Source organism: Notolepis coatsorum (assembly GCF_963971535.1).
Source record: "Notolepis coatsorum genome assembly, chromosome: 4".
Taxonomy (NCBI): Eukaryota; Metazoa; Chordata; class Actinopteri; order Aulopiformes; family Paralepididae; genus Notolepis; species Notolepis coatsorum.
In genome coordinates this window covers 11276656-11293286 of record NC_140168.1, presented here as the reverse complement: position 1 = coordinate 11293286, position 16631 = coordinate 11276656, and the positions used below count along the sequence as shown (strand labels likewise).

The 16631-nt window shown below is 43.1% G+C and overlaps 1 protein-coding gene across 1 annotated transcript in view; it reads left to right on the top strand.

Moving 5' to 3' along the window:
• Positions 1 to 762: 762 nt before the first annotated feature.
• LOC311226401 (uncharacterized protein) overlaps positions 763 to 16631 on the top strand; it is a gene marked incomplete at its 5' end in the record, with an annotated part of 864333 nt that continues 848464 nt past the window's right edge. The window contains one exon of the mRNA XM_084311830.1: positions 763 to 1045. Coding sequence (XP_084167956.1) covers positions 763 to 1045 — 283 coding nt within the window. The remainder of the gene's footprint in view (positions 1046 to 16631) is intronic.

The window sequence follows — 16631 nt, the reverse complement described above, 5'->3', positions numbered from 1 at the left end:
ATTTCCGGCGTTGGCTGCCTGGTGTGATCACAGCGCATGCGCATCATGCACCCAACGCCCGAAATAATGCCGTTTTGAGCAGTTTATAAAAAATATTTAAAATGTTTATTAGCAACGCCGAGCTTTCAAACCATCCCGTATCTCTGTCCGAAACCCTCGTGCAACTGTGAGTACATTTGAAATGTCTCTGTGATACTTGTATAACGAACAGTTCGGCCAGAACCAGTCCTTCAGGGTAAATCTAGGTTGGTTTCCTATTGAGGATCAAGTGACTGTGGATTCACTCGGTGAGCTCTCATGCTGATCACCAGCAGCCCCGCCTCCCCACACGGAGACAAACTGAGTACTTTATTTTAGTACCTGCAGTGGAAAAGCAACATGGTACCAGGTACCTAAAGCGAGTAGAGTAGAGTAGAGTAGAGTCGAGTAGGTACTATGCAGTGGAAAAGCGCCAAAAGATGAAAAGTGGTATTGATCCAAACACAAAGATGAAAAGTGGTATTGATCCCCAAAACACAAGGATTTGAATATTACCTTTTCTGGAGTTGTTGCTTAGCTTGGCCTACATTGAGTTGTTTGTCTGTTGAAGCTCTGAAGGTTGCACTTTGTCCTCTCCATCCCTGGTTAGCACATCAGGTACATTGAGTACGATCAAGATTAGTAAGTTTAGATCATTATTATCTGCAGGGTTATTTAAACAAGTGGACAGAAGCTATAGCTCATAGACACTGACAGAAAGAGGAAATTCCATCCAGGTTCAGAATGACTTCGACTCTATTCCTGCGGTTGCTCTTATTGTGCAGTCTGTCCGGCGCTAAGTTTCTGGGAGACACTGTAGACAGGGATGTTGTTCCTGATGGAGGGACAGTGCAGATTGACCAAGAGGGAACTGGACTCTCCCAACAAGCCTGCCTGCCTGACATCCACAGCACACTGAGAGACATGACGGCTCTGATGACGGAGCAGAGGGTCACGCTGAGACACACACAGTTGGAGCTGCAGGCGGTGACAGACAGGCTGAGGGACAGTGAAAATCAGTTTAAAGGTATTATTGAGTTTTATTGTGTGTAAAACTAATGACTTTCACTGACACATTTTAAGGTAGAGCTTTAGAACCGTTAGAACAAACAAATAAATAAATAGAAATATAATAGAAAAAGATAATATAAATAAATATATATACTGTATATATAAAAATGAAGAAAGATCTTTGGTAATGCTTTACTGATACAGTGTTACACGGATATTCATAATTGCTCATAATGCATTATTAACATGCATGGTAAGTAACTCATAGTGTCTTATATCAATAACCAGAATAAATCACAGCCACGGTGGGGCAGCTCCAGTTTATTGCATGAAGACACATTAATGTGTTATAAGAGACCTTCTCATGGTTAATACACTGTTATGTATGTTGTGTATAACAGGTTATAATCCCTTATAGCTGTCAAGAAAAATAAAAGTGTTATTTTCGTTCTCAGCTGCTCTTGAAACCACTGAGAGTGAGGTGCGGGCGCTGCAGAGACAGAATGAAGGTAAGGGATTTTAATGTAAATATGTGTTAATTTGTGTGTGTGTGTGCGTGTGTGTGCGTGTGCGTGTGCGCGTGCGTGTGCGTGTGCGTGTGCGTGTGTGTGTGTGTGTGTGTGTGTGTGTGTGGCAAACACGGTTATTTCTCAGCCTCCCTCTTGGCTTCAGGATATGGATACAGTGTTATACGAATATTCATAATTGCTCATAATGCATTATTAACATGCATGATAACTCATAGTGTCTTATATCAATAACCAGAATAAATCACAGCCACGGTGGGGCAGCTCCAGTTTATTGCATGAAGACACATTAATGTGTTATAAAGAGACCTTCTCATGGTTAATACACTGTTATGTATGTTGTGTATAATCCATTATAGCTGTAAAGAAAAAGAAAAAAAGTGTTATTTTCTTTCTCAGCTGCTCTTGAAACGCTGCAGAGACAGAATGAAGGTAAGGGATTTTAATGTAAAATGTGTTAATTTGTAACTTCACAATCTGCTACAGAGTGATGTTATTTCAATAGTGTGTCTGTCTGTCTGTCTGTCTGTCTGTCTGTCTGTCTGTCTGTCTGTCTGTCTGTCTGTCTGTCTGTCTGTCTGTCTGTCTGTCTGTCTGTCTGTCTGTCTGTCTGTCTGTCTGTCTGTCTGTCTGTCTGTCTGTCTGTCTGTCTGTCTGTCTGTGTGTGTGTGTGTGTGTGTGAGTGTGTGTGTGTGTGTGTGTGTGTGTGTGTGTGTGTGTGTGTGTGTGTGTGTGTGTGTGTGTGTGTGTGTGTGTGTGTGTGTGTGTGTGTGTGTGTGTGTGTGTGTGTGTGTGTGATGCATGCGTATGAATGCACATGCAATCTTATAACCCATGAAATGCAAGTGATAGTGATGCTATCTTTGTCTCACAGCCAAACAGGTGTCTTTCTCAGCCTCCATCTTGGCTTCAGGAAGTGGAAACACAGGGCCTTATAATACTGAGACTGCCCTGGTCTACAGACACGTCATCACGAATGTTGGCAACGCTTATAATCAAAACACAGGTATGGTCAATACTAGATGACACAGGTGACAGAATGTGTTTATACTGTAATGTTGCCAGTTATTACTTTGTAATAGTATGTGTAAGATACAACCACAAAGGCATGCAAGCAACTGTCATTTGTGTTGTGTGTTTTAGCTAAATGTTAGACTGTTTTACCAAGAGGACTATCATTGACCCTTACAGCAATTCTGTTGGGGAGATTATGGGATACTCACTAAGAAAAATAAACCATTCCTCCTGATAAAGATGAAACAGTATCAAATCTGTTTCTTTCTACACATTGCTTATTGTTTCTGATTAACATGACAACTCAAATGATCAATAGGCAGCTGCTGATTTTTGGCAACATGTTAGATTTCTTATTTTATCTCGACAGTAATCGATACTACTAAAAGAATAAGACGTTTGACACCAACATTTGAAAAATCTGTCGTTCTGGCAAGGGGCATGAGCTAAAACAACAACACCCAATCAAATGAACGACCAAGTCAAACGATTGGAATGAGCGAGCTGTCTATCAAAACCTTGAGTGACATGCGTGCTTGTTGTGCGTATAACAGTTGCGCGTGTAACACAAAGGCCTGCTGCTAACACATAGCTGCCTGCTAGCTACCTAGCGGGGTGTGGCTTTGGAGGAATCCTGATGCGTTCTGATCGGGAAGGGCGTTGTCGAATTCAGTTTAAGGATTTGAAAATATATAATATTTATATTATATATTATATTATTAAAAGATCAACAGGCACCTATTGCTCCTTTAATTTACTATAAATTACTTTTAGTTTATATGCACCCTAATAATGTAAGTATGGGTCCGGTAATGTTAAGGGCTATCATAAATAACAATTTATATGTTTCTGTTAGTTGGATTAGAGGAGCGGACTATGACAATCTTCTCTTTCTCTAACAGGCATCTTCACGGCGCCAGTGAAGGGTGTCTACCATTTCAATTTCTTCATCCTTGGTGCGGGATCACAACATGAAACAGGGGCTGTCCTGGTTAAAAATGGTGATAATGTATTCAGTGCATATGCAACCCAACCTACCGGTGTTGTTAACTCTTCGAATGGAGCCTCACTTCTACTAGAGGCAGGGGATGTGGTGTATGTGCGGCTCAGGGCAAATATGTGGATCCATGACAGTCATAATCACCACAGTACCTTCAGTGGCCATCTGTTGTTCACAGTGTGACGAGGAACATGGAACAGTACTATTATTTTTGTTTACATTTGCATTTGTCCAGTGTCCTGCTAAATGTAATATGTACATTACAGATAATTTAATGAACATCCTTTTATACATTTGAAAAGCTCTATTAGGACATGTGTGTCACTTCTTTTTATTATGTATGGTTGGCCCAGTCTTCCATCTGGGCTATGTACATGTATATCATATATTTGCAGATTCTTTATCAAATACAAAATAAAGGGGATTTTTAACCATTAAAAATCTTTTAACCATTCTTGGCTTCTGATCAAATCTGAGCAATTCTTTCCATTTCAAGTACTGATACATCTTTCTCTGTTGTGTTATTTGGTGCTGCTTAATATAAGTACATTATCACGTTTGACACATCCAGATGATTTTTATTACATCCTCCGAGAAAGTTGTGTTTTCACCCACATCTGTCTGTTTGTGAACAAAATATCTTGAAAAGTAATGTTGCCATCAAATTATCTGTGCACATTCATGGCTGTTAGAGCCAAATGTATGATTTTGAAAGTAACTATTATGAATTATAAATTTGTATTATTGGTATGAATGAGGTCATGACTTATCTAAATAATGGGTTTTGTGATCATGTATTGTTGTGATTATTATATTGTGATGATGCAATGTAGGCCTATAGGCTATTGGTACTATATGAAGGTAGGCTACTAATTAGCTTTGAATGAATGACTTTTATTTATATGGCACCCTTCACAGCACGGATGCACAGGGTGCTTTACACTATGGCTAGTATATAAAAACAAAGACAAAAATAAATGACAACAACAACAGATAGCAGTTAACACATTGAGTGCCACGCCTCTTCCGGGAAGTGCATGCCATGCCACCCATTTACCCCATGTAATCGCTCACCTTGTTTGTAGAGCTAAACGTATATTTTATATTATAGCTATGGATCTAATAACACCGTCGATTGTCAGTGAGTTTCTTCCGGTCAACATGCAAAAAACAGATTATTCTTTCGTCCATACATTTCCGTTTTAAACCATGGTGAATATGAGTATGTAAATCCTGTGTAATCCCAGGGAACTGCGTCAAACAGCCCTTTACTGAAATTCACAAAACACATTGCCATTTCTCGCCTGATTATTGAATCATCCTGAAATCATGTTTCATCATGCATGCACGAAAGGGGGGGGGGGGGGGGGGGGCGAAACCGGCACTCTGTTCTTTGATCACAGCCAACGGCACGTGTACCACGAGCTGTATATGATGCCAATACATTAATCTAATCTAGTTTTGATGGCTCGCAAAACTCGCAAAGCACTTCCGACATTCCATTTTCACACAGCTGCGTCACTAGTTGCCTTATAAGGAGCTCTGGAGGCATTGTTTTGTATGCAAATGACCTGAACGGGAACGCGCGTTTCGAGTTTAAGACAGAATGCCATTCTCCAAGCAGATATCACATCATATCATTTGTGCGACCGTTTCAGCCACTTAAGACATATTACCAGCACGTTGGGGACTCAGAGTGAACTTGTCATTGATTCTGTCTCAGTGGTTCCAAGATAAGTCTTCCAGAATAACTCTTTGAAAAATTTTCGGGAATGAGACCCATCCCGAACGGATTTACGACAAGAAATTTGCTCTCAGGCACATTTCTGCCGATTTAAGACATATTAGGGCTGGTAGCGAGATTCCCCAAATTTCCCTGAGATCGGATTTGCCCGTGGCTGAGAGCAGAATTTAAGAGTGCTGAGGAGCACACTTATGATTGATTGACTGATTGAAAATGTTATTAACTTGACAGACTGTGTTCTGTGGCTTTATTTGGGAGGAATCATAGTGATTCCTTCATGTCAACCCTACAGGCCTCCTTGGAATTAATTACTTATTCATAATTAAAATAAAAATTACAATATTTGTACGATAAGAAATTACGCGGATATCAGAAAAATAAATAATATGGATTCATCTGATCACAGGGCAGCTGGATTAACCATATCTGAACCAGCTATTTTGGACAAATGTATAATTACTTTAATTACTCAGATATTCAAACACAATTATGCAATTATTGTGAAATTATTGAAAATAATAATTATTTAATGCCTTCTGTGGAATTTGTATTTCTTATTTGTTACATATCTGTTTTATTGATTAATTATACATTTGAAAGAATGCAGGTTAGAGCCAACATGCAATATATCCCATGATTAATGGGACAGACATTTGTTTGATATAGCTATAACTTGCATTCCTTCAAATATATCATTAATCAATCAAACAGATATTGAAATACACTATGTAGCCTACTACACCAACACTGCAAATGACGGTGGATAAATAAATAAATAAGAACTAAAGCTAATCGCGTGGAAATAGACTGCATTAATATTCCATAAGTCTTGTGTGCACCAGTATAGCCTACGTGTCTAATGAATGAACAGTAGGCTTATATTATTCTAATTACTTGTTTCATTAGGATTTAGTAGATACTATATACAGTATATGATCTGCCCTATACAGTAAGTACAGTACACATATTAAGGCCGCCAGAGTCGGGCAGCAGACTGGTGGACTGTATCTGCGATCTCCTAATAAAACAAGTAATTCGAATAATATAAGCCTACTGCGTTCATTCATTACGCACGTAGACTATACAGTACTGCGAGCGTGTGTGTGTGGGGGGGTGCGCGCTGCGGCAGGGGGTCACGAGTAGTAGCCTGTATTCTGACAATACATTCATCTAATCTCATTTTGATCGGTCGCAAAGCGCTTCCGCAACCATTTTCACACGGCTGCATCATTAGTTGCATTTAATGAGCTGGACAGGTGTGTCTAAACCCTCGACCTTTCTTGATTTCATTTGCACACGGCACAGAGCCTGCCTTATAAGGAGCTCTGGAGGCGTTGTTTTGTATGCAAATTACCTAGACAGGAACGCGCATTCATGTTTCAGAGCGGTGACATTCCTCATCGCGGGTGTCTCAGCTGTGATAGTTTGAGCCACTTAAGACATCTTCCCCACGTGTTGGGGACTCAGAGTGAACTTGTCATAGATTCTGTCTCAGTCGGTTCCAAGATAAGTCTTCCAAGAGAACTCTTTGGAAAATATTTGGGAATGAGACCCATTGTGTTTGATGCGGTACAAAACATCTTACCATCTAGTGCAGCAATGTACAAGCATACTAGAGTGCTACCAGAATGGTTTGGTTTTACCAATGATGTCTTTGCTAACATCCCAAATACACCTTATTATCGGCAGCTTAGCCGTGTGGAGAAGGAGGTGCTATGTGTACCCTTGTGTTCAGTACTGTTTGGCCCCGATATATTTGATTCCCTGTTTATGTAATATAATTTGTGGAACCAAATAAAGTATTCAAATGTGTGTGTGTGAGCTGCACAGTGTTTCATAACAACATGGGACCAACCTGAGGGCGTTAGCTCACACTGTATTACAGCATTACAGTGGGATGACTCCACGTTAATATACTGTTTGTTGGTTCTGTCCAGGGGGGGGGGGCAGTATTTCATGAGCCAGGATTATGCAGTTACCCCCCCCCCCCCCCCCCACACACACACACACGCACGCACAGACACAAGTCATTGAATAACCTCTGATATTTTGTGTATTTTGGAATAATGCACATGAATAACAAGCAATAATATAAGGATACGGATATCTTTTATTAATCCCTCATGGGGAAATTCCAGTGACATACACATACAGCTCATTGTCTCATTAAACAATCATCATTTCACAATCATTACATTTTTACAGTAACAACGGCACAACATAAATTCAAACAGGCATGTACATTTGTTGACACATGTCGACTACAGTATGTCTGAGACACCGTATGAATAGTCTGCTGCGGCAGCACCGGAGTGCCGCCGCGCCACGATGCTTATGAATCACATTCCTGAGCCTAATATTCAGGTTCAGTTTTACAGATTAATATCCAAAACTGTAACGTTCTGGGTTTCTGTCCTCTCCCAGGACTGGAAACCCTACCGCCATTCTGAGGTACGTCCCCCTGTTCTCTGTAATTAGCACTGATTGACTATCACCTGTGGTTTGCTGTCACTAATTGCTGCATGTGGGTTGCTGGGAATTTGGCCATATAGTAATCTCATGTTCTCTATCTTTTGTCGGATCTTCAAACAGAACAGCAGTCGGCCACAGGACAAGTAATGGACCCTCTTGTCGCTGTTGATATTATTTAATTATCTTTCTTAAGTACCCTCAGTTGCCGCCTGGCGTCTATTTTGTTTGTAACTTTATCTTGCTCTAGTGATTCTGATAATAAAAAGAACACGCATTTGTGAGAAGACCATCCACATCTCTGTCTCCTTATTACCTTCTACTATTGGAACTCAAACTCCTACCTTGAATCGTAACACAAAACATCAAAATGTAGTTCAATCTTTAAAGTTATCTGGCTATTCCTTTGCTGGTCCTGCTTTGTGAACTACTTCCCCGGTGAGTTTATTTCCTGTGAAGAATCCTGTGAGAGTTCCTGTGAGAGTGCCTGTGAGAGTTCCTGTGAGAGTTCCTGTGAAAGTTCCTGTGAGAGTTCCTGTGACAGTTCCTGTGGGAATTCCTGTGAGAGTTCCTGCAAGAGTTCCTGCAAGAGTTCCTGTGAGAGTTCCTATGAGAGTTCCTAAGAAAGATCCTGTGATGGTTCCTGTGACAGCTCCTATGGAAGTTCCTGGGACAGTTCCTGTGGGAGTTCCCGTGGGAGTTCCTGTGAGAATTCCTGTGAGAAACAACACAAATTAGTCAAGGACATGAGGGCATGGGTTCCAATAGAAATACCCAGAGAAAATAGTACTCAGGTAAGTCAAACTTTTACTTAAGTAGAAAAGTTATCTATATTGAATGTACTTAAGTATCAAAAGTAGAAAGACATAATATTATGATGTTCTGGTATTTCATAACATGGGAGCATTCGATCCTTGATCTATTGACCTATAGCAGGGGTGGCCAACCCGCGGCTCGCGAGCCGCATGCGGCTCTTTGCCCGTCAATGTGCGGCTCTTCCATCCATAAAAAATATATATATATATATATATATATATATATATATATATTATAATTTTTTTTTTTACTTTTTTTCTCTTTTTTTTATGTCACTCATTCCACAAGGACGTAGAATAAACATTTAATTTCTTTTTTAAATTGTCCATTTGCATGTTCTTTGTATCTGAATCTAGGGAATTTCTCCACCATTTTTCATCATATTGCAACACCGTTTTTTGCAAGACATTCACAGAAAGGTAGAGAAACTAACTGCGTTCTGTTTTATGGCAATAACGTTCAGGTTTGTGGGAGATAATCCCAAAAAATAAGAGAAATAAAAAAAGTTAATCCAGAAGTCAGATGATTGACAGGGGCTGGTGTGAGCTGGGTAGGGTCGTTTTTCAAAATTTGAAAGCCCTGAGTCTCTTCCTTCAAAAGACTACACTCACTTTTGGATGTGCCACTTCCTCCTGTCAATATGCGCCGGTTTCCGACTCAATGCCCTGAGATTTCTATAATCTTATATTTCACTAATAACAGTTAAAATAATTGGTAAACAAACGTAATGCTGAAAATATACACTTTTACTGTATATCTCGGGCTTAAGAGGTTAACCCTGTGAGGCCCAAATTAAAAAGACATTAGCAACTTCAGAGGCCAGAGGGTGGGACATATAAACACATTTACTATCAAATAGCATTGTGAGGCTGAACAACAGGACCAATTGACTATACATGTGCTTAAATGGGAACTATCTTATAAATGGCCTTTTTCAGTGTTTACCATTGTTTCTTAGCTATGTGGACTTATATTAATAGGATCTATGTCTCTAATTCTCATATTGGCGCATTCTTCCAATTCTCCTCTCACAATATTCACCCTCACTGAACTGAGTCATCTGAAAATTTGCATATCTGTGATGTCAGAGATTTCTCAGCTGCATAATAATGTGGCAGTTGATGTGGCAGTTGGCACCAGGCCACACAGTGGTTGGAGCCCAGCCTCAAAACGGCTTAAGATCTTGAGATAGAAAAATGCGGTTTTTGAGTACTTGATTAGAAATACAAACCGTACGTTAAATCTAGAGGAAGGAAGGACGTGGTACTTACCTCACCATTTGAAAAAAACCTAGGTGTTCCATAGACTCACAGGAATTGTGTAAAAGTGCCCAAATAGTGAAAGAAATAGTCAAATAGTTCCCCTTTAACATTTTTTAAATAAACATTCTTTTTTTAAATGGCTAAAAGTGATTTTGTAATTTTGCAACCGTGGGTCTCACAGGGTACGTTTAACCCCGTGAGGCCCAAATAAAAAAGACATTAGCAACTTCAGAGGCCAGAGGGTGAGACCTATAAACACATGAAGGGTGCCGTGACTGAAAAAAAAGGTTGAGAAACGCTGGTATATGGTGTGGCTCTTTGTGGTACCACAGTAATTTTTGTGGCTCTTAGTCTCTGACTGGTTGGCCACCCCTGACCTATAGGCTATGTTAACCCTCTTAAAGTGTAATACGGTCCAGTTATGCTGGCTCTGATTACTCCCTCTTGAAGTTGTCTGGCTTAAAATTTGAAATCAATTCATGCCATGTTTTGTATTAAAAAATAAATACAAAATACGCTAAATATCTTTCTTCAAAACTAGTTCAGATAAATGTAAAGTAAAAAAGTAGAATATTTCATTTGAAATGTAGTGGAATGATTCCTGAAGTTCCCGAAAATAAAAATACTCAAGTAAACTACAAGTAGCAAAATATTTACATTTACATTTACATTTAGTCATTTAGCTGACGCTTTTATCCAAAGCAACTTACAAGTTCTGTATGACAAGTCATCAGGAAGGGCACAACTCTATCAGCTGAGTAACAATGTTCATCAGTGTTGAGTGCTACAGTGTAGGTTAGTTTATTAGGACAAGTGCATGACAGTAAGGTTAGTTAGGGTTAGATTTTTATTTTATTGAAATGTTTTATTTCAGATAATGGTTGAAGAAGTGCGTCTTTAGTCGACGGCGAAAGATTGGACGGGTTTTGGCTGTCCTAACTGGGGCAAGGTGTTGTGGTGTAAGCCAATAGCCTAGAGGAGTGGGCGGGACTTGACTAGAGTTCAGAGTGCAATTGTGTATGCTCACGACTTGTTGTATGGATATACACCGGGCTACATTAAAAGCTATAACTACGGTACCTACTGTCTGACTGGCTCATTGAGGTATATAGGAACACATTACACGACATGGTGTCTGAAGTGGACCTACTTTGAGCCGAGTTCGACGGGGGATTTCATAGTGTTTGTTCGAGGCTAACGGGAAGCTAACCAGCTAATGCCAGGAGGAGACGGCGCCGGAGGAGAATAATGGACGGGGAAGCACAAGCAGGAGCAGCGGGAGCTCCATTACCTGCGCAAAATGCGGTAGTTCTTCCGTCCGCAACTTTCACTATAAACCCTCCAGAACCTTTTGACTTTTCTAAACCACAAGAGTGGGAAAAATGGAGCAGGAGGTTTGAACGCTTCAGACTAGCAAGCAACCTGAACAACTCACCCGAAGCTAACCAGGTAAACACGCTGGTTTACTGCATGGGGGATGAGGCAGATGACGTGCTACGCGGTCTCAGCTTGACCGCCCAACAGCGGGAAGAATACAGCGCAGTGAGGGAAGGATTCGATGGCTTCTTTATTCCCAAAAAGAACGTTATCTATGAGAGGGCCAGGTTCAACAAGAGGATGCAGCAAGCATCAGAAACTGTGGACTCATTCATTACGGCACTGTATGCTTTAGGTGAAAACTGTGAGTACGGGGGGCTGCACAATGAACTGTTACGGGACAGATTGGTAGTTGGTCTCAGAGACACAGGGCTATCAGAGAGGATGCAGTTAGACAAAGATTTAACCCTGACAAAAGCTATTAACATGGCGAGGCAGTCTGAGGAGATTAAGAGACAACAGACTGACCTAAGGAGTGAGATGACTAGTAGTAGCAAGATTGAGGTGGATGCAGTGCATGCTAGCAAGGGGAAACCCTGGGCTGTAAACAAAGGACAGCCTCATGCCCAGGCTAAACCAAGGCAATGGCCTCCTAAAGGAGAGGATTATAAATCTTGTTTCAGATGTGGTAAACCTTCTCATCCAATATCACAGTGTGCTGCTAAAAATGTAGTCTGTCACAACTGTGGTAAACTGGGCCATTATGCTAAAGTATGCAAATCAGCCAGTGGTGTGAACGCTGTCACAGAGGACAGTAGTAGCATATTTTTAGGTAGTGTGGAGGCAGGAGATGACCCATGGACTGTAGACATCGGCATCAGAGACTCCAAGGTCAGATTTAAGATCGACACAGGGGCAGATGTTACAGTCATGCCAGAGCAGGTGTATGAAAAGCTAGTTCAGTCAGGCTCAGAGCACAAGCTGATCAGTCCATGTAAGCCACTGTTTGGGCCCGGACGGGTGCCACTAGAGGTGAAGGGAGCTGTGAGGGAAGTGTTGTGCTATGGAGACAGGACTGTAACTGAGGATGTTTACATAGTCAAAAACCTCCATACATCCCTGCTGAGTAGACCAGCCTCTGTCAAGCTTAATCTAGTAGCTAGAGTAGATAGCATAAGCTTAGACACAGTGAAGGAGAGCTACCCAAAGCTCTGGGAGGGGTTGGGTCTGTTGCAAAAGGAATACACAATCAAGCTCAAGCCTGATGCCAAACCGTTCGCACTCAGTGTTCCACGACGAGTGGCGCTCCCATTGATGGGAAAGGTCAGGACGGAGCTTAAACGGATGGAGCAGCTGGGGGTCATCACCAGGATCGAGGAACCTACAGACTGGTGCTGTGGCATGGTCGTAGCCCCGAAGAAGGCGAAGGACGAGGTCCGCATCTGTGTGGACTTAACCCCTCTGAATGAGGCCGTGTGCAGAGAGAAGTTTATTCTCCCCTCAGTTGACCAAACCCTCGGCATGCTAGCAGGAGCACAACTCTTCACTAAACTGGATGCTAATATGGGGTTCTGGCAGATTCCTCTGGCGAAGGAGTCTGCACTCTACACTACATTTATCACCCCATTCGGCCGTTACTACTTCAATCGACTACCATTTGGAATTTCTTCTGCCCCAGAACATTTCCAGAATCGGATGGTGACAGAGGTCACAGAGGGTCTCGAAGGGGTCGCCTGCCATATGGAAGACGTCCTCATATGGGGCTCATCTCAAGTGGAGCACGATGCAAGGGTGCATGTTGTCCTGGAGAGGGGGCGCAAAAGGCTGGAATCACTCTCAACATGGACAAATGTGAGTTTGGCGTGCGAGAGGTGAAGTTCCTTGGACACGTTGTCTCCGCGGAGGGGGTGAGGTCAGACCCGGACAAAACAAGAGCGGTTCAACACATGGACCAGCCAACTGACATGACTAAGCTCAGGAGCTTCCTGGGCATGGTCAACCAGCTCGGGAAGTTCATTCCTAATCTGGCGGAGAAGGACAAGCCGCTGAGAGACTTGCTGTCTAAGAAGAACCTGTGGGTCTGGGGACACGAACAGCAAAAGGCATTCGACAACCTCAAACAAGAGCTCTCATCTACACCTGTTCTCCAGCTGTATGATCCCAATCGTGACCTGAAGATTTCGGCAGATGCCTCGTCATACGGATTGGGAGCGGTCATGCTACAGAGAAACAATGACGTCTGGGCACCTGTAGCGTATGCCTCCAGGTCTCTCACACCCACAGAGCAGCGGTACGCCCAGGTAGAAAAGGAGGCTCTGGCCCTGACCTGGGCGTGTGAGAGGTTCAATGACTTTATTCTGGGTCTGCATTTCGAGTTGGAAACAGACCATAAGCCACTGGTGAGCCTGCTAGGGGGACAGGCGCTCGACGCTCTCCCACCACGGATACAGCGGTTCCGTATGCGTCTCATGAGATACTCCTACTTCGTCACTCACGTTGCGGGGAAGAGTCTGACTACAGCCGACACCCTGTCGCGTGCGCCTCTGGGGGATGGCGGCACCGGACGGGACAAAGAGCTGATGGAGGACACCAATATCTATGTCGACTCCATCATGGATAACCTACCAGCAAGTAGCAGCTACTTACACGATCTCAGGGAACAGCTGGGCAACGACAGTGTGTGCACACAGGTCATGCAATACTGCGTGCAGGGGTGGCCAGACCGCAGCAGACTGGAAGGGCCGGTGAGGCTCTACTGGGCGGAGCGCGCCGCCCTGAGTGTGCATGACGGACTGCTGCTGAGAGGCACAAGGTTGGTGATCCCCTCCACAATGAGGAACAGTGTTTTGGAAAGGATACACGAGGGCCACCAGGGGGTGGTCAAGTGCGGAGACCGGGCAAGGCAGGCTGTGTGGTGGCCAGGGTTGAGCGGTCAGATAGAGGAGCTAGTTCTAAACTGTAGAGCGTGCCTCGAAGAGCGGGTGAACACGCGTGAGCCACTCATGCCAACTACACTCCCCAACAGGCCCTGGCAGAAGCTGGGGGCAGACCTGTTCTCCCTGAACGGTAGCAACTATCTGCTCGTGGTTGACTACTACTCCAGGTACGTGGAGATAGCCAAACTAGGCCCAACAAGATCATCAGATGTCATAGTTCACTTCAAATCGATGTTCGCTCGGCATGGAATTCCAGAGACTTTGATATCTGATAACGGGCCCCAATTTTCGGGACAGGACATGCAAGCCTTCGCTGCACATTATGACACACAACCAGCAGCCCGAGATTTCCCCAATCGAACGGCGAGTCGGAACGAGCTGTCAAAACGATTAAGAATCTGCTGAAGAAATCATCAGATCCATATCTAGCCATGCTCGCATACAGGGCGACGCCTTTGAGTAATGGTTTCAGCCCAGCACAGCTACTCATGGGACGCCGTCTGCGCACAACGGTGCCTACCTTCCCAGCGGTGTTGGAGCCGGCACTTCCCGATCTAAGGAGGCTTCAGCAAAGGGAAAGAGAGAAGAGATGGATGGATTCGAAGCACTTCAACCAGAGACACAGGGTGAAGAATCTCACGACGCTGTCACCAGGGGATCCGGTGTGGGTCACCGATATGAAGTCACCAGGCACAGTGACAGCCGCACATCACACACCACGGTCCTACCTTGTCAGCGGGCCACATGGCACAATCAGACGAAACCGTCATCACCTAGTGCCTATGCCCGAACAGAGACATGAAGCCCGACACAGTCATACACCACAGGAGGACATTCCTGTTGTGCCTGGTTCTCCTCAACCAGTACTGTCTAGTATGGACTCACCTCGGGTCTCCCCTGACACAGTCAGAACAAGGTCAGGCAGAGAGGTAGTCAGACCTCATAGACTAGATCTGTGAGCGGAACATTGTTTGATTTTTTTTGAATGTACACGTAAAGAGTGCATTGTTTGATGTTCTAATGTACACGTAAAAAGTGCATTGTCTAACCAGTTTCATAAACACATTTATTCTTAAGTGAATGTTATGTGAAGATGTTCATGTGAAACGGGAAATGTTAATGTTATTCTAACAGGTCAAAAAGGGAGATGTGGTGTAAGCCAATAGCCTAGAGGAGTGGGCGGGACTTGACTAGAGTTCAGAGTGCAATTGTGTATGCTCACGACTTGTTGTATGGATATACACCGGGCTACATTAAAAGCTATAACTACGGTACCTACTGTCTGACTGGCTCATTGAGGTATATAGGAACACATTACACGACAGGTGTAACCCCAGGTTACTAGAGCTCCTATGACACAAGACAAGAGCAACTGCATCCTAGCATTTGTTTAATTGATTCTAGGGAATCGAAAGTATTGTATAGAAATAGTGAGTGAATACTTGATGCAACGAATAGTTAATGACTCCAAAACTGATGTAACATTGAAATGAGATTTGACCAATCAGAGCATTAGGCCCGCCTCCTACGCTTAACCTTGAACTCCGGTCAAGACCAGTTCTTTCTTTTGTCGAGTCAAGAATGACACCAGGTGGATGTTAAGATGTCCCTTGCGTCGGAAATAATTGTAACGTGAGAAAGAGTACTTGATATATGATAACTATCAGCAGATTACTGATAGAAGAGCAGTATATGAGAGAATACTTCTATGATACCCTGAGTTTATTTCGGAAAAAGAACCTTTGTGGATATTGTGAAAAGTGCGTGAGCGGATTTACCATACACTCATCGACGGTTGCTAATTAGCATCAGAGAAACCCTTGGTGAGAATATTAGAAGTTGTGTTACGGACTTTGTCCTTGTATATATATATATATATACATATATATAGGGAATTATGTATATTATGTGTTATGTATGTAGGCAGGTTGTATTGTTGTCTTTTGTCTCCCTCTTGTGTCTACATATCCCCATCTCAGGTGTCTCCCAGTCTCAGTTCCAGCAGCAGCTGGTCAATCACCATCTCACTCCAGCAACAGCAACAGCAGCAGCAACTGAGGCTCGTCAGCAATCAAGCTCCACACCCCTTCATATGTCCCAGTCTTTGTGTCAGTTTCCCTCTCTCTGTCGTTTGCTATAGAGCCGTGGCTCTTTGGGGTATGTTTGGTAGAGCTGGTGAAAACCTGGTACTTTGTAGAGCTGGTGAAGGCTCTGATACTTTGTAGAGCTGGTGAAGGCTCTGGTACTTTGTAGAGCTGGTGAAGGCTCTGGTACTTTGTAGAGCTGGTGAAGGCCCTGGTACTTTGTAGAGCTGGTGAAGGCTCTGGTACTTTGTAGAGCTGGTGAAGGCCCTGGTACTTTGTAGAGCTGGTGAAGGCTCTGGTACTTTGTAGAGCTGGTGAAGGCTCTGGTACTTTGTAGAGCTGGTGAAGGCTCTGGTACTTTGTAGAGCTGGTGAAGGCTCTGATACTTTGTAGAGCTGGTGAAGGCTCTGGTACTTTGTAGAGCTGGTGAAGG